At 45.1% G+C, this 18,962-nt stretch overlaps 1 protein-coding gene across 2 annotated transcripts in view; it reads right to left on the bottom strand.

Annotated features, from left to right (window-relative positions):
• Positions 1-11,439, bottom strand: part of Ywhae (tyrosine 3-monooxygenase/tryptophan 5-monooxygenase activation protein epsilon) — a 34,539-nt gene extending 23,100 nt beyond the window's left edge. The window contains exon 1 of one of the 2 annotated variants that reach the window (XM_059271219.1): positions 11,256-11,439. In XM_059271219.1, coding sequence (XP_059127202.1) covers positions 11,256-11,319 — 64 coding nt within the window. In that variant the 5' untranslated portion in view covers positions 11,320-11,439. Of the gene's footprint in view, positions 1-9,914; positions 9,996-11,255 lie in introns of those variants that run through there. The other variant, XM_059271220.1, reaches the window with a different exon arrangement.
• Positions 11,440-18,962: the final 7,523 nt, after the last annotated feature.

Here is an 18,962-nt window from a genome sequence, read left to right as displayed (position 1 = left end):
AGAGCAGTTGTTCTAGCAGAAGACCCAGGTTCAGTTCCTAGGACCCACAGGGCAGCTCACAGCTATTCCCCAACACCAGTTCAAAGGGTCCTGATACCCAGTCTTCTGATCTCCAGGCACACAAGTGGTGCACATACATACATATGGGCAAACACACATATATAATTTTTTGTTTGTTTTTTTTTTGACACAGGGTTTCTCTGTGTAGTTTTGGTGCCTGTCCTGGATCTCACTCTGTAGACCAGGCTGGCCTTGAACTCAGAGAGATTCACCTGGCTCTGCCTCCCCAAGTGCTGGGATTAAAGGCGTGCGCCACCACCGCCCTGCTACATATATAATTTTTAAAAAAAAAATAGACGACCCTATAGCTTTAAGAATCAATTAAGTTCCTAAAGTTTTCCATCTAGCTATGTATTTGTTTGAGATGGAATCTTACCTAACTCAGGCTAGCCTTGAATTCTGCTATATAGGAGCTAGGCTCTTGCCTCCGCCTACGAAATGTTGGGATTATAGGCATGCATACATGACAGCTTTTTTTTTGTTTATTTAGAATTATTTTATATGAGTGTTATGCTTGCATGTATGTCTGTTTACCACATGCATGCCTGGTGCCTGAGGAGCTCCAAAGAGGACACAGGAGCCCCCTGGAACTGAAGTTATAGATGGTTGTGAGCCTCTATGTAAGTGCTGGAAATCAACCCTGGGTCTTCCATAAAAGCAGCAAGTGCTCTTAAATGCTAAGCCATCTCTCCAGCCCACTGTTTATTTTTAGAGTCAAGGTAGTCTGGAATTCTCTATGCAGCCAAGGATGACACTGACTCCTGACCTTCTGCCTCTACCTCCTGAATAAAGTCATTAGTCTTTTATAAAGCTTTTAGTTCAGCTAACTCTGATGCATGCCTACAATCAGCACAAGTCAGGCAGAGGTATCCGGAGTACCAGTTCAAAGTCAATCTGGGCCACATGGTAAGACCTGTGCCCTCAACCCCATAGATAAATTTAGGTATATACACAAAGCAAAACTTAGTCCAGGCATATCGTAGAGCAAATGGGCACCCCTGAAGTTCCAGCTACTGGCAAGGCTAAAGAAGACAACTTGACCTCCCCCAGAAACATATATCCCCTCCAAATAAATAAAAATAAAATAAAAAATCAAGTCTAAGCAACATAGTGAGATCTCATTTCATTCAAAACATAGAAGGGACCCAGTGAGATAGCTTGGTGACCCGAGTTCGATTTCCACAGCCTGAGAGGAGGAAGGAAAGAATTTTTGCCAAGTTATCCTGACTTCCACATGTACACCATCATTATTGCTCATACATGTGTATGCATCATATACATACTGACAGGAGTATAAGAAAAAGCTTTATTTTTTAAATTACTTTTATGTGCATGGGTGTTTTGCCTACATGTATGTCTACATCACACACATGCAGTACCCTTAGAGGCCAGAGGTGTCAGATTCCCTGGGACTGGAGTTACAGACAATTGTGAGCCACCATGTTGGTGCTGGGAATGGAATCCAAGTCCTCTGAAAGAGCCAAAAGAGCTCCTAACCACCCACCAAGTGGACTCTCCAGCCCCAGGTGAAAAAAAAGTTAGAACAACAGTAAGAGGCAAGGAAGTCTGAGGAAAGCATTTGTCTAGCGATCTTTTTAGAAGTCCTCTAGGTTCAATGCCCAGTACAGTAAAATTTGCTAATTCCAGATTGGAGAGGCTGAGTCAGGACCACTTGAGGCCAAGAATCCAGCCTGGGCAACAATGAGATTCCACTCAAAACTGAGCTTTGGCTCAGTGGTAGATTACTTGTGTAACTAGTGTGTGCAAGGTCCTATGCACAATTCCCAGCACAACAAATGGTTTGCAATCCCAGCAGCTAAGAAATGGGAGAGACAAGAAGAGGATTCCTGGAGCTTGCTGGCCACCCGCCATAACTTACTTTATAAAGTTATAGGCTATTAAAAATAGACTATCTCAAAGAGTGGGAAGGCACCTGAGGAATGACATCTGAGGTTGTCCTCTAATGCACACATCAAAAATAATGTTTCAGTCTATAAACTCACTGGACAAAATTTCTTTCAGAAAAGCAATTCCTCAGCGCTCAAGAAATGAAGCAAAGGCAAAAGGATCTCTAGTTTGAGGCCAGCCTATGCGACATAAAGAGAAAGAAGCGGGGGTGGGGTGGAGTAGGGAGGTGGAGAGGAAGACAGAAGGAGGAGGGGAAAGCAAGCAGGCAGAGGCAACTCTTCAGTCCGTATGTAGGAAAAACAGGTCCTGAGACTAAGGAATGGCTGCCTTGCTCCCATTTCATGATGGCTGAGGTTCAGCTGCCCCACATTCCACTACCTCCTGTTGTCTCACCACTGGAAAATATACTCAACAAACACACTCATCTTCATATTAAAGCAGCAAGACTCAATGAAACTAAGCCAAAAGGCTGTTCAAAGTAACTTTATGTACTTATTGTGTGTGTGTGTGTGTATTCACTTATGTGCAATTTTACAAGTACATGTGGAGAACCTCAGCCATCCTCAGATGTCATTCCTCAGCAACCATCCATCTACCTTGGTTTTTCTTTCTTTCTTCTTTCTTTCTTTCTTTCTTGGAGAGGGGAGTAGGGCAGGGGTTCAAGACATAGTTTCTGGGTAGCCATGGATGTCCTGGAACTCACTCTGTACTCCAGATTAGCTGAACTCAGAGATCCACCACCAGGCTCCCCCTTGGTTTTTAAAAACAACTTCTCTCATAATCCTAAGGCTCAGCAATCAGGCTAGGGTGACCCGTCAAGAAACCCCAAGGGATTCACCAGTCTCTGCCTCCCCAGAGACGGGATGACAAGCATACTGGAATGACAAGACAAGCAACAGACCTTTTGACAGGGTGCTGGGGCGTAAACTCAGTGTCTGTGATTGCATGTCAAGCACTTGACAGACTGAGCTATCTCCCCAGGCCCCCAAAGCAATTTCCACATTATAAAATTAAAAACTAAGAATAGTGCTTCAATGAGAGGATCAGCAGTTCAAGGCCGTGTAGGCAAAGAAGCAGCAAGTTCAAGGTTAGCCTGAGTGAGCTATGTGAGACTCTCTTGAAACAGAGGAGGGAGGAAAAGGAGAAACAGCCTAGGTTTTGACTGATGTTTATAATACTGCATAAATATCAAGTGTGAAGTGGAAGGAATACCATCTTTAGAGTAAAACACACTTGACTAAGTAACAGTAATGTTACCTATTTGTCCTCATTTTAAAACAAATTTTTTGGAGGGTGGCAGCTTGAGATAGGGTTTTTCTCTGTGTAACCCTGACTGTCCTGGAACTTGCTTTGTAGACCAAGCTGGCCTAGAACTCAGAGATCCTCCTACCCCTGCCTCCTGAATGCTGGGATTAAAGGGGTGTACCACCATTGCCCAGCTAAATCTTTATTTTTTTTTAAATTTTAAGTGCATGTGTTTTAAAAATACTTTTATGTGTCTGTGTTCCTGGGTGTGTGTATGTGTACTCGGTGCATGTGTGACTGTGAAGACCAAAACAAGATGTCAGATTCCCTAAACCGGAGTTATGGCAACTGTCAGGCACTACGTGGGTGCTGGGAACCAGGCCTGAACCCTCTGCAAGACATGGCAACAACTGAGCCATATCTCCAGCCCCCTCACTTGAATATTTATCTGAAAAACAAGTGGCACCTGCTTTACATTGCTGTTTCTTTTTCTTGAGGCAGGATCCACTATGCAGCCTCAGCAGGCCTAAAACTTGCTATTTAGACAAGGTTGCCCTCCAACTCAAAGATCTCCAGTCTCTGCTCCAAAATGTTTTGATTAAAGGCATGTTTTATCCTGGTTATTCAAAAATGTCATGATCATTTGGGAGGCAAGGGCAGGAGATTGCTTCAAGTTTGAAACCAGCCTGGTCTTCTAGTTCCATGTCAGCCAGGGTGACATAGTGGACCTCTTTCTACTGCTAAGGTCTCACATAACCCAGGCTGGCCTCAGTACCATCAGAGCCCAGCTGGACTGTTTTGAGCCACGACAGAACAGCATTTAATAGTAATAGTGCCAGGAGTGCCAGGAGGTGGTAGCACAAACCTTTAATCCTAGCACTAATCTGCCTCCTCAGGAGGCAGAGGCAGGAGGATCTCTGAGTTCAAAGTCAGCCTGGACAGCCAGGGTTACAGAGAGAAAGCCTGTCTTGGGGGAGAGGGGGAACTAGCTTGTCTTACTTAGGGTTTCTATTGCTGTGAAGAGACACCATAACTCGTATGTTTTACATAAAGGAAAACATTGACTGTGGCTGACTTACAGTTTCAGAGGTTTAGTCCATTATCATCATAGTTATCATCATGGTGGGACGAGGCAGCATGCAGGCAGGCACAGTGCTAGAGAAGGAGCTGTGGGTTTTACATCTTTATCTACAGACAGCAGAAGGAGTCTATGTCCCACACTGGGCATACCTTGAAAATATGAGACCTCAAAGCCCGTCCCCACAATGACACACTTCTTCCAATAAGGCCACACTTCCTAACAGTGCCACTGAGTCTATGAGGGCCATACCTATTCAAATCGCCACACAGCTCAAGTCAGACAAAATAAAATCGGCATATTTGCTTCTTAACACCGTCAAGTTGATGTGCTGGTAGGCCAGCTAGCTCTACTGTCAGCAAGTATAATTTCCTTGACTTTTCCCAGTGCCACTTTGGAAAGAGTTCAATTTTTCTTTTGATCTATTTTGTTTCCTACCAAATGCAAAATTTGAAGAAGCCAAAATTCTCAGGACTCAGATCTACAATATCTGTGGTACAAGAACAAAGCTTAGTAAGTTTTGTGGGTTTTTTGTTTTTTGTTTTTTTTTGGTTTGATGATTCCTTTGGTTTTTTTATGTGCACTGGTGTTTTGCTTACATGTATGTGTGTGTGATGGTGTCGGATCCTCTGAAACTGGATAAAGTTGTGAGCTGCCATTATGGGTGCTGGAAATTGAACTAGCCAGTGCTCTTAACTTGTGAGCCATCTCTCTAGTCCTGGGAAATTTTCATTTAAGTGTGAAAACTAGCCTGGGTATGGTGGCATGACTGGAAACAAGACCCATGTCTCAAAATAAAAATTAAGCCAGGCATGGTGGCACACAGCAGAGGTAGGTGGATCTCTGTGAACTGAAGGCCAGCCTGGGTCTACATGGCAAGTACCAGGCTAGCTGGGTATGGTGGAACACACGTGATATTCCACTGCTTCAGCAGAGGTGACAGAGTGACTGTCACAAGTTTGAAGCCAGCCAGGCCCACAAAGCAAGCAGCAGACCAGCCAAAAAGAGAGACCTTGTCATCGCCAAGAATAAAAATAGGGACCGGGAAGACAGCTCAGTCCATCAAGTGCCCCCCGCACAAGCGTGAGGACTTGAATTCTAGCTTCAAAGCTTACACTAAAAAAGAAGAAAAAAGAAACCCAGTAATGTCAAATGGCAAGTTCATACCAACTGTTCCAGCACAACCATGAATTAGTATTTCTTTTTTTCTAATACATCCGGGATTCATGATAAATTTTGAAGACCCCTTTGTCATAAAACTTGCTTCTAGTGAGTTGAAACAAGCCCCTGGAAGTACTCTTGCAGGCCTGGTTGAGCATCAGCATTTAGTTACAGAATGAGCTCAATCCATAAAGTTATGTGGGCAACTCCATCTTACCAGCTTGGATGTAACAGTACTTAACTGTAGCAAACTAGCCACAGAAGAAATAACTACATTGTTGTGCTGCAACTCGATACCTTCTGGTACTCAAAAACAACTTTTAGCACATGAATTTATTGAACCAAAATTTCAGTGAGTGTACCAGACGGAAATGTTTAAACACTTCCTAGACCTGGGAAGTAGCTCAGAAGTAGAGCACCTGCCTATCGTGCACACGGCCCTGGGCTCCCCAGGACCCAGGAATAGTAAAGAACCGATTCTCTTGACCAAGCTAGAACGGTTCTCAAAGGTCCATTTGCATGTGCTTTTGCTTTTATTCCCCCAGGCAGCACATCAACCCAGCGCACTGCCTGTGTTTAGCAGGCACTCAATCACTGAGTCAACATACTCAAGCCCTGCTTCTACTTCAAGACCAAGTCTGGCTTAATTGCTAAAATTTACATCCTCCTGCCTCAGCCTCCTACTGGGGTTAGGCATGAGCTCCAGTGCCCCGCTTCAGAACTTTTTTTAAGGAAAGGTGAGAAGAGGATGAAGAGCTGGCTCACAACCACTTCAAGTCCAGCTCCAGGGGATCTAATGTCTAATGTCCTCTTCTGACTTCTGCAGGAAGCAGGCATGCATGTGGTACAAGGAAGGCAAAACATTCACACAGAAAATAAAAGCAGTTCTGTAGGTAAAAAGAGGGCCTGTGAGACAGCTCAGGTAAAGACACCCACCGTCAGCCTGACCATCTGAGTTCAATCTCCAGGACCTACATGGTAGAAAGAACAGTTTTCCATTAATTGTCTTTTAACCTCCACACACGCCACAGCACATGCTGACCCACACGTAACACACATAGACGGCTGGGCATAGTTTCTAAAGCCTTTAATCCCAGCACTCTGGAGACTAAGGCAGTTGGATCTGTGTGTGTTCAAGGCCAGCCTGATCTACAGACTGAGTTCCAAGACAATCAGCCACATATTGAGACCTTGTCTGGAAAAAAAAAACAAACAAAACAGACATACAAATTTTTATTTAATAAAATTTAATAAAAATTAAAATAAAAAGAATGCTTAGAGAACATCCACTGCAGTTTAAAAAAAATCACTTCAAATACACAGCAATTCAAAAACAAAGAATATGCACAGTACTGTACAAAAAAAAGTGTAGCTGTGGGGTGGTGGCGAACACCTTTATTCCCAGCGCTCAGGAGGCAGAGGCAGGCACATCTCTGTGAGTTCAAGATCTGTCTGGTCTGCAGGACAGAGTTCCAAGACAGCCAGGACAACATAGAGAACCCTGTCTCAAAATAAACAAACAAAAAAACCCTGAAATGTACAAAAAGAACATCCCTTTATTTTTGGAGGGAGGGAGCTGAGACAGTGTCATGTAACCACAAATTCACTACATGTAGCTGAAGCACTTGGAAGGTACAAAGGAGGACCTCTGTGAATTCCAGGCCAACATAATAAGACCCTACCTCTAAATAAATGAATAATAAATGAGTGTGTGTTCTCCATCCTTCCCTAACTAGCACAGTATGTTCTTAGAAATGCGGCTTTGGTGTTTTAAACTGCTCTCAAGTCAATGACTCAGAACAGATGCATTTCTGGTGTTTCAGTATTTAGAGTGACCCAAGTAACTGGGGATGGGGTGGGGGGCACACAAGCCACACCCCATAGGGCCAATTCTTTTTTTTTTTTTTTTCTTTTTTAAAAGACAAGAGTCTGCTCTAACTCTGGCTGGCCTGATGCTGCCTGCACCTGCCTCCTGAGTGCTGGGACTGACATGCCACTCCACCTGGTTATCTGTCTTTTTCAGATAGGATTGCATAGCTCAGGCTAGCCTGGAACTCCAAGAGCCTCTTCCCTTGTCTTCTAAGTGTAGTTTAAAGGGATGTGCCACCATACTAAGCCCCAGTGAGCCAATCCAAGCAGGATGAAGATTATTAGGGAAGGACAAAAAACAAAACTACCACACAAGCCAAATATTACCTATGTTGACCACTCTGCAGGTCAAACTCTGCTGCTTGGGAGGCTGAGGTAGGAGGGCAATGACAAGTTCAAGGACACCCTAGGCAACTTAGTGAGACTGTCTCAGAGAGCTGGGTAGATACAGTTCCATGGCAGATCACTTGCCTAGCATGCACAAGGCCCCCAGTTCAATCCCAGCAACGCACCCCCTTAATTTTTCTATACTAATGTTTTAAATATGTGTGAAAATTATGATTTGGTTGACTATGATGATAACTTGATTAATATGGCTACAAGTATACAAAAATATCTCTTAGACTATTGACTTGTTAAAGGAGATTACTAAATTAGGCTGGGTGTTGTAGAACATTCCCCAGCACTCATGAGGCAGAGGCAGAAGGACCTCCGTGAGTTTGAGGCCAGCCTGATCTATATAATGAATTCTAGGACAGTCAGGACTCTTTAGAAAGACCCTGTCTCAAAACACCAAGAGAGAGAGTGAGAAAAACATTAAACTTATTGAAGTGAACAGTCCTAGTCTCAAGTTTTGATATTTCTTATATAAACCCCCAAATGATTCTGTTCTTGGAACACAGCTTCTCACCTCCTCTTCCAAGACCATTAAATAATCTATATAGATTGATTTCAATTCCCTATGGAGAGAGTAAAAGATACTTTAGGCACCAGATTCTACATAGCATGCAAAATACAAGATAAACCTAGGACAGGAGCAAGGAAGGTCAACTAAAAAGCCACCATTTACATGCAAGTACCCCAAACTCAGGATTCCAATGCATTCTTGCTACCCCTCCTATTTTACTTAGTGGTCACTCTACAGAACCACTTCTGTTACACAAACACACTGAATCAACGCAGTCGGTAAAGGAGCGATGGCGTTTCCTGACTTCCTTCCCGCCTCTCCCTTTCTACTGGATCCCTTCCTCATGCCAAATCACAGAGGTGCTTCCTATTTCCTTCCCTCTTTTAGAGTCTGGAAGAGGACAGAATAACAAGTCAAAACCAAGTGGCTTGCACTCCTATGTTCAATAATCAACAAGGCCAGGCTTGGGTCAAAAACAGTCAGCACTCAAATTGCAACTATGATTTGAAATTAACTTGGAAGCTACAATCATATAAGCTTCCAAATCCTTTCTAAAATGACTTTTAGAAACAAACCAAAAATGTTCCCCTATACCAGGGTGTGTGTGTGGGGGGGGGGGGGTGTTATCACATTCACACAAAGCCTTAAATCCCCAGTCTTCCAATGTAATTTCATGTTTCTTCCCAAGGACACTAGATTAAGGGGAGGTGAGAGAGAGAAAACCTCCAATGCTAGCAAACTCTCATGGTTATAAACACACTAAAATGCAGGGCCAGGTAGTGGTGGCGGCAGCAGTACACACCTTTAATCCCAGCACTCGAGAGTCAGAGACAGGCGGATCTCCATGACTTTGAGGCCAGCCTGGGCTACACAGTGAGTTCCAGGACAGCCAGGACTTTGAGAAACCCTGTCTCGGAAAACCAAAAAAATAAAAACCCACACTAAAACGAAAGCTGACCTTGAGCTACATTTATTTGTACTTTCCCCATCCCACCTCCTCCCACTCCAACAGGAGCCCAGAACAGTGCAAACTGCAACTTCAGTGTTTAAGACAAAATTTAGTTCAGTATCTTTCCTAAATTGGAGGTTCTGAGGCCTGCTGTTCTACTTTCCAAACACTGAACAGTAATTTCCAACAAGACTCTAGGACTAGTTCAAAAGCTGCCACAGGACCAAAGTGGCATTCAAGGAAAAGGGTCTGACCTAACTTTTGGAAAACAAGTGGCTTAAGTAATCTGGAAAAAAAGAGGGGCAATAGTACTTAATCTCAAACATGTCTCATCCCATCCTAGCCCCCAAACATTAAAATCTCATGGACCTGTCTGCCTTAGTGCACATGCCTTTAATCCAAGCACTCAGGAGAAATACAGGTGGATCTCTATGAGATCGGGGCCAGCCTGGTCTACAAACTGAGGTTTCAAGAGCAACCTATTGAGACCCTATCTCAATCAATAAACAAACCAATCACAGGAAGCACATATGTGATTTTTCACTTTAAAATACTAGTTTGATGGATATTGCCTAACTCAAGTATCTAGGCACAAAATTAGGGGAAAGGCAGGCATAAAAAATGCATATAAATTGCCTACAACTGACTAAACACAATGGATATTTCAATGAAATACCGAAGGACTAAATTCAAATTAGCACGAGACAAGGATATAACTAGTGACAGAAAGCACTGACCTAGCATGGACAAGGGCTTGGGTTCCATCACTCAGGGTGAGGCGGGTGTCAATGAACTAGAATGTATCTAAGTGTTTGAGCACTTGTGTTGCATGCATGCAACCCTGGGTTCCAACTCCAGCCATGCAACAATGAAGTCACAAAACAGAAAAAAAAAAAAAAAAGAAGAAGAAAGAAAAAAAGAACACGATGTCATAATTCAAAATCCCCAAGCCTCAACTGAGTGCTCAAAATAAGCCAAGATCCCCAAGCCAAGCAACACGCATTTTCCAAACTTGGGTTATCAATCAAAGGACTGTTACTAAACATTTTTCGAATTAACTATTTTTCAACAGGTCTTTCCATGTGTCATAATGCTGAGTGTGAATAGTAAAGTCATTTTCACAAACGAGTAGACTGAGGGACGGGCACTGTAAAGGGCAATCAGTACTCAAGAGTCCTGGCAAGCTTGGTCTCCTGTAGTCTATTCTATCCATCAGAACACGGTGCTTCTGAAGGTTGAAAAAAAAAAAACCAACCAACAAACAAAAAACCCGCAGGAACTCTGGGATGTCCTGGGTAAGAACAAACGGGGCATGAGTGAGGGTCTGCACCTCCCCGGATGGAGGCGAGGCAGAAAAGCCCCCCAAACCCCTCAACTCCCGAGGTGCGCCGGCCTACGGGAAGAAATCCAATCGCAGCATCTCAGCTTGCCTCCTCCACCCAAGGATGATCTGCAGTGATTTCCACACACCCCACCCTCACCGAAGACGACTCCCCACCACCGGCCCAGAGCCGCCGTCCGCTCCCGAGGCTTCTCCTTTGTGAGGCTCCACAGCCGCCGCCCCACACTGGGCCTCCGGGGAAAAGCCACCGCCCCCACCCGCCATATTTCCCTGAAAGGCGCCCGCGCTACGGCTGCCTGGATTCCGCCCGCTCCCGAGCCGCCGGTGCCGCTCCTCACACCACCCCACCCCAGGGCCCGCCACGGTCCCCCAAAGCTCCCGTGGGGACTGCGCGCCGGGAGACGGCACCCGCCATCGCCTCCCTCCCCCCTCCCCCGCCCGGGGACTCGCCCTCCCCCTTCAGCCGCCATTTTACAACCAACTCCTCCACCCTACGCCCCGGCCTGCTGGCTGGCGAGCGCCTGCAAGCTAAGGACACCGGAGGGGTCAAATCCCTGGGCCCGGGAGACTCCCACCGCCTCGGGAGCCCGCAGGGCCATTTCCTGCTTCCCGACCCACGTCCCGAGCCAGGCTCGGAGACGATGCCGCCATTTTGTCTCCGGTTCCCGGCCTCTGTGGGCGGCGGCGGCGGCGGAGGGTCCGAGACTTCCAGCCCCCCGGCACCCCCCCAACTCACCGTCGTATCGCTCGGCCTGCTCTGCCAGCTTCGCCTGGTACACCAGATCCTCCCGATCATCCATAGCGGCAGCGGCTCCGGCAGGGTCTGCGCGACGGATGGAAGCGGATAGCGTCTCCGACTCTCAGCTTCTCGCTCCGCGTCCGAGCAGTAAAAAATGGCGGCGCCTCAATCCGGGACTTCCGCCTGCGCACGCGGACAACTGCTCAGCTCTATGGCAACCGCTCCCTGGCAACTGGAGCGGGGCGGGGGGGGGCGGGGCGGGGGGGGCGGGTCCGGGAGTTCGGCGCCAGAAAAGGCTGGAACCAGCCGGACGGACGCCCCTCCTCCGTCGGCTCAGCGGGCGGCCCCGCAGCAAGGCGGGAACTGCGACTGCGAAGAAGAATGGCCCCGGAGAGCCTGAGGGGCTGGAGGCGAGGTCGGCCTAGGCTGGGCGAGGGGAATGAGCCGGGAGCCTGTCCTGTGGCCGCGGGTCGAGGACTGGCCTGCGGAGGAAAGACAGAGCGAGAGGCTTGATGGGTTCTTGCAACCGCAGGCCTTTCTCATTGAAATCCACGCACTGTGCACTCCTGCACGGTTTTTCTCATCCATACGCCTTTTTCAGGTCCTTTTAACATCTATATAAAGAATTGAAAGGTGGGGAACTGGAGAGATGGCTCAATGGTTAAGAGCACTGGCAGCGCTTCCAAAGTACCTGGGTTCAGTTCCCAGCACCCAAATTGGCAGCTCACGACTGTAACTCCAGTTCCAGGGGGTCCAACACCTTCACACCAATGCACGTAAAATAAATTATAAAGAAAAAGAATTGACATTTGAGCAAGGGAGGGCTCCAGTCTTCATTCATCAGCTTTTCTTTTGCTCACACACTGTAAGCATTTTCTTCTCCCCTTCAGCTGTATTTTATCAGTTTGGCCCATCATAGACAGGATTTTTGTTAAAAGCCCCTGGTTTTAGCTGGGCGGTGGTGGCACACTCCTTTAATTACAGCACCCCAGAGGCAATGGCAGGCAGATCTCTACGAGTTCTCGAGGCCAGCCTGGTCTACACAGTTCCAGGACAGCCAAAGCTACACAGAGAAACCCTGCCTCTGAAAAACAAAACAAAACAAAAAGTCCCAGGTTTTGCCTTGGATGGTGTCGCATGCCTTAATCTCAGCATTAAGGAGGCAGGAGGATCTCTGAGTTGGGGACCAGCCAGCTCTATAAAGTGAATTTCAGGTCAGCCAGGGGCTATATTGTGAGACCCCCATCTCAAGAAAAAAAGCAAGGAAGGGTGTCTGTGTGTGTGTGTGTCTGTCTGTCTGTCTGTCTGTCTGTCTAGTTTTCCTGGGCATGTGTAGTAATATCACCCCTCCCCACCAGTACTATAGTGGCTGAGGCTGAAGCAGGCTGGATTAAGGATCAGGCACTCAAAGCCAATCCAGTCTTCAAAGGGAAACCCTGACACTAGGAGAAAAGGGGGAAAGAGAGTGACATGCCTAGTTTGGAGTGCAAGGTGCACCAGAGGTGGAGTAAGGGCAAAAAGACATTAATTAGCTAGAAATAAATAACCCTCAATGGGCATTGCTTCTCTTGCAATGGCCATCATACTCTGCTTCCCAATGGATTTTCAACATCTTATTATCTGTTGCTGAGCTGTGGAGGAAAAGGGCCTCAAAATAAGTGTGAAATAAAAAGGTTGGAATCAGCCGGGCGATGGTGGCGAGCCAGGCGATGGTGGCGCACGCCTTTAATCCCAGCACTCGGGAGGCAGAGCCAGGCGGATCTCTGTGAGTTCGAGGCCAGCCTGGGCTACCAAGTGAGTTCCAGGAAAGGCACAAAGCTACACAGAGAAACCCTGTCTCGAAAAAAAACCAAAAAAAAAAAAAAAAAAAAAAAAAAAAGGTTGGAATCATCTGGGCAGTGGTGACGCACACCTTTATTCCCAGCACTCTGGAGGCAGAGGCAGGAGGATCTCTGAATTCGAGACAAGCCTGATCTACAAAGTGAGTTCTGAGACAAGCCGAGCTGTCACACAGAGAAATTTTGTCTCGAAGGGGGAAAAAAAAATGTTGGAATCAAATTATGATAGGCCTGAGGTCACAAACCAAGAGGCATGTGTCTTAGTCTGTGAATGGAAGAGAATTATTATTTTGTTGTTGCTCAAGTGTTGGGGACTGACCCAGGGCCTCCAGCATGTGCTTTAACATTGAGTTATAGTCCTATCCAGGGGAGCTCTATTTTGATGGTTCTGAGTGGAAGGTGACAGCATCATAATTACACTTAAGAAAAATATTGCACATTTACAGAAGTGATTCATGCCTATAATTCTAGCACTGTGGAAAAGGAGACAGAAGAACTGCAACAAGTTCTAGGCTAGCCTGGACTAAAATAATACCCTACCTCAAAACACACACAGAAAAAGAAAAAGAAAACATTTCAGTAAAACAAAGCAGTAATTGAATAAGAATGGTAAATTATCATATTACAAAATATAAGCAAAAGGTAATCGATAATAGCCTCTGGATAGAGAGGAAAGGATGGACAGGAATAGCATCACAGAGAAGCCACAAGACTTTGCAGGTGACCAGCTGTGGGAAATAATGCAAAACTTGATTTCCCATCTCCCCCTCCTCCCGTCCCCATCATAGGAATGAGGAACAGTACAAATAACAAAAAAGGAGAAATACAGAGCTGAATATGGTAACTCACACTTATAATCCCTGCACTGAGAGGCTGAGGCAGAAGGATTGCCATGACCTTGAAGCCAGCCTTGATTACACAGTTCCAGTACCAGAAAGTAAGGCTTTGTCTAAAAAGCAAACAGAAAAGCCAAGGGTGGTGGTGCAGGCCTTTAATCCCAGCACTCTGGAGGCAGAGGCAGGTGGATCTCTGGCCAGCCCGGTCTACAGAGCAAGTTCCAGGACAACCAGGTTTACATAGTGAGACCCTGTCTCAAAAAATACAAAGAATAAAGCCAGGCGGTGGTGGCACACACCTTTAGTCCCAGCACTCTGGAGGCAGAGGCTGGTAGATCTCTGTGAGTTCAAGGCCAGCCTGGTCTACGGAGTGAGTTCCAGGACAGCCAGGACTGTTTCACAGAGAAACCCTGTCTTGAAAAAATAAAGTAATAATAATAATAATAATAATAATAACAATAATCGAATACAGAACAGGAAGGACCCTAGGAAGAGTTGCGGGCTGATAGGATACAGAGGAAAACATTAGTTCTCTTTAGCACATGATATTTCTGAGGCTGCCCTCAGGTTATGCAGGTAGAATAACAAGCATGGAATTGAAAAGGAGCATTGACAAACCTGGCATGGTGGTACATACCTGTAATCCCAGCACTGAAGACACCACGGCAGGAAGATTAGGAGTTCAAGGCCACCCTCAGCTACACATCAAGTGTAAACCCTTCCTGGGTTTTGCAGGATGCATTTTCCTAGCAATCAAGATATGTAAGTATATTATATCACTTAGGTTATTGTATCAGGTTGGTTTTGTTAAGTTTTATTTATTGTAATTATGTATATAGGGTTTTACCTGTACAGAGGTGTGCATTGTGTGTGTCTGGTGCCCTTGGAGACCAGAAGAGGACTTCCTTGGATCCCCTGGTAACAGATGATGGTAAGGCAGCATGTGTGTGCTATGACTTGAACCCGGGTTCTCGGCAAGAGCTCTCAACTGCTGAACATCTCTCCATCCCCTGTAAACAGTTTTTAAAAATCAGGTTGGAAAAAGCAACTGAAGGGCTACAAAATAGAAAATGTAACTTTAAACTATTCCAATAAATCTGGAGGAAGACAGGGAGTTTGAACAAAACCAAACAAATAAACACTGAAAGCTGTCTCAAAACAGAAAGGGAAAGAACGAGGGGAGTGACAGACAGACGGACGGCAACCCAAGAGGCTATCCAGGTGAATGAGCACATGTCCACAGTCCTGGCCCTTCAGAAGCTGGAGATCACTTGAGTTCAGAAGTTCCAGGCCAGCCTACAAAACACAGACCCTTCTTCGAAAAGGCGAGCAGCAAGGCTTTAAGGAAGGAGCCACAGGATGGCACAGGGGGTGAAGAACTTGGTGCCAAGAGGACCAGAGTTCAACACTCGGATGCCACAGCGTAGAAGAGAACTGACTTCCTCATCCATGCCACGGCACATACGTGTGCATACACACATGCCACGGCACATACGTGTGCATACACACATGTGCACACTAAATAAAATACAATAAATAAATACAAAATACGTAGAAGTAAAAGAGAACCAAACATAAAAAGTCAGGAAATCAGTACTTGATTAAGTTAAAAAATGATTTTTTTTTAATTTTTATTATTTTTAATTTTTATTATCAGCTTGATACAGTACAAATTCTTGTCCTAATAGTGAAATGTTTCACTGAGGCTTGCCCAAGTGATTGAGTAAAACCAAAACTTATTCTAAGCCACAGTCATCCTAGGGTCCCCCCTGCTATGTAGCCTCCCTGGTTCTGTGGGTTGCAGTCTGATTGTTCTTTGCTTTATATCTAGAATCCACTTATGAGTGAGTACATACCATGTTTGTCCTTCTGGGTTTGGGGTACCTCAGTCAGGATGATATTTTCTAATTCCAGAATTTTAAGATTTCTGTTTTCATCTTCATGTATGTGCACCACGTGTGCATGCCTATTGTCCTCACCAGACCCCCTAGAATTGGAATTATAGACACAAATGGCTGTGAGCCATCGTGTGGTGCTGGGAACTGAACCCAAGTTCTCTGCAAGAGCAAATGCTCTTAACCACTGAGCCATCTCTCCAACCCCTTGAGCTACATTCTCTCTCTCTCTCCTGTGAGTGTGTGAATGTACAAAGGGGTATTTACACACGTGTACAGATGCACATGTGTAGAGGTCAAAGGTCAACCCCAGATGCTCTTTAGAAGCCATCAACCTTGAGATTTTAGGCCAGGCTCCCCCACTGGGCTGGAACTCCTTGACTAGGATAGACTGGCTGGCAAACCCCCGGAAACCACCCTGTCTCTGTGTCTCCAACTCACAAGCACGCACCATCAGCTCAGCTTTTAGGTGATGCTGGGGATTGAACTCAGGTCCTCATGACTGTGTGGCAATCACTTTATTTATTTTATTTTTTTTAAAGATTTATTTATTTATTATGTATACAGAAGAGGGCGCCAAATCTCATTGCAGATGGTTGTAAGCCACCATGTGGGTGCTGGGAATTGAACTCGGGACCTCTGGAAGACAGTCGGTGCTCTTAGCCTCTGAGCCATCTCTCCAGCCCCGGCAATCACTTTATTGACTGAGCCATCACCCCAGCCCCACTTTTGTTTTTGCTTTGTGTATGTGTTTATGGTGTGCATGTGTGTGTGTGTGCATGTACATATACACACATGGGTGTACATGCCTGTAGAGATCTGAGGTAAACACTGGGCATCTTTTCTTTTTCTGGTCTCCACATGTGCGCTCACATGTGCACACATTCATGCAGGCACTCATTTTTTTGTTTTTGTTTGTTTTTTGTTTTGCCTGTCTGTGTTCTTTTTTTTTTTCTTTTAATTGGCCATTCAGTTCTTTATTAGACCATCAGGTGTTTTAGACAGACACAGTATCACAGCTTCACAGAGTTAAACAAATGCAATATAAACAAAAGTAACACATCTTAAAATAATCTACAACAGAGAAAGAACAAAAGAAAAAAAAAATCCTGCATTGTTACTGTGAGCCAAAACAACCCCTTCCTTACATTGCTGTGAGAAGGATATTTTATCACAGGAATGTGGAAGAGAACTAAGGCATGGAGCATATCTAACACCCAGGCTTGACCCCCAGCACCACAGAAATGAGATGTCACCACAAGACTATAATACCCATATCTGGGAGGCAGAGGCAGGTGGATCTCTGTGTGGATCTCGATGACAGCCTGGTCTACAGAGGAAGTTCCAGGACAACCAGGGCTATAGAGAAAAAAAACGCTGTCTCAAAAAATAAATAAATAAAAATTTTAAAGACTGTAATACCAGCATTTGGGAAGTAGAGAAAGAAGGAGCAAGAATTCAAGACCGACCTTGGCTACATAGAAGTTTGAAGCCAGCCTGCGTATCATGAAACCATGGCCCAAGAAAGAAAACAAGGGCTTGTGAGATAAGTCAGCAGGTGAAGGCCCTTGCTGTCTAGTCTGATCATCTAAGTTTGAGACCTGAGACCCCCCTGGTGGAAGGAGAGAACAGACTCCTGAAAGTTCTCTGAATTCTTTTTTTTTTTTTTTTTTTTGGATTTTTTTTCGAGACAGAGTTTCTCTGTGTAGCTTTGCGCCTTTCCTGGAACTCGCTTTGTAGACCAGGCTGGCCTCGAACTCACAGAGATCCACCTGCCTCTGCCTCCCGAGTGCTGGGATTAAAGGCATGCGCCACCACCGCCCGGCAAGTTCTCTGAATTCTGTGCCAACTGTCATACATGCACCTCCATACATGTAAATAAATGTAGTGTGATGGCACACAGCTTTAATCCAAGCACTCAGGTGAATCTGTGTGAGTTCTCAGCCAGCCTCATCTATATAGAGAGTTCCAGGGTAACAGGTCTACCTAGTGAGACCATGTCTCAAAAATAAATTTTATTTGAAAAATCATACAGAGGCTCAGGAGATAACTCAGTGGTTAAAAGCACTGACTACTTTTGTAGCTCACAAGCATCCACAACTCCAGTTCCAGGGGATCCAAGGAAGCACTCTTCTGGTCTCCTAGGGCACAGGTAGTGTGAAAACACATACAGGCAAGACACTCATATACATAAAATAACAAAATAAAAAAATAAAAACCATAGGTGCATGTAAGATATCTTATTAGACAAGCCTGGAGACCTCATGGTAGAAGAGGAAAAAAGACTCCTACAACTGTCAGCTGACCTACACACACATACACACACACACACACACACACACACACACACACAACGCGTTATTCTCATGCCCACACACATACAGACTCACGCACAGACAAATGAATGTAATTTTAAAATAATCTCGTTAGAAGTATAGCACATTCCCGTGATCCCAGCATTAAGGATGATGAAGAGGAGATTCGAACCAATGAATAGAGCAGTGGTTCTCAGCCGCCTTAGAGGACCCTTTAATAGAGTTGTAGTGATCCCCACCCATAAAATTATTTTTGTTACTACTTCATAACTGTACTTTTTGCTGTTATGAATCATGGTGTAAATATCTGTGTTTTCTGGTGGCCTTAGGTGACCATAGGGGTCTTGACCCACAGGTTGAGAACCACTATTTATTTATTCAATAGATAAATAACAAATAGTTTATTCACCACTACATTAATAAATAAGTCGATGAATAAAACCCCAAAAAAGAGAGTTGGAGGCCAGCCTGGTCTACATAGGTAAAATGTTTCTGTTGTGACAGGGGTCTTACTGTGTAGCTCTGACTGTTGTCAAGTTCACAGTGTAGACCAGGCTGATCCCAAACTCACAAGAGATTGCCTCTGCCTTTGCTGCCCGAGTGCTGGGACTGGTTAAAGGTGTGTGCTACCATGCCTAGCTTTGAAAACAAATCTTTTTTTATTTTAAAGGTCTATTTTATTCAATTCTTTTGAGATAGGGTCTCACTATATAGTGCTGGCTAGTCTGAACTCAATTTGTTGACCAGATTGACCTTGAACTCAGAGATCTGACTGTTCCTGCCTCCTGATTATAGATGTGTGTCACCACACCTGACAAAC

Source organism: Peromyscus eremicus, chromosome 8a (genome assembly GCF_949786415.1).
Source record: "Peromyscus eremicus chromosome 8a, PerEre_H2_v1, whole genome shotgun sequence".
Taxonomy (NCBI): Eukaryota; Metazoa; Chordata; class Mammalia; order Rodentia; family Cricetidae; genus Peromyscus; species Peromyscus eremicus.
The sequence above is the reverse complement of the archived record's forward strand: the minus strand, read 5'-3'. Positions and strand labels throughout refer to the sequence as shown.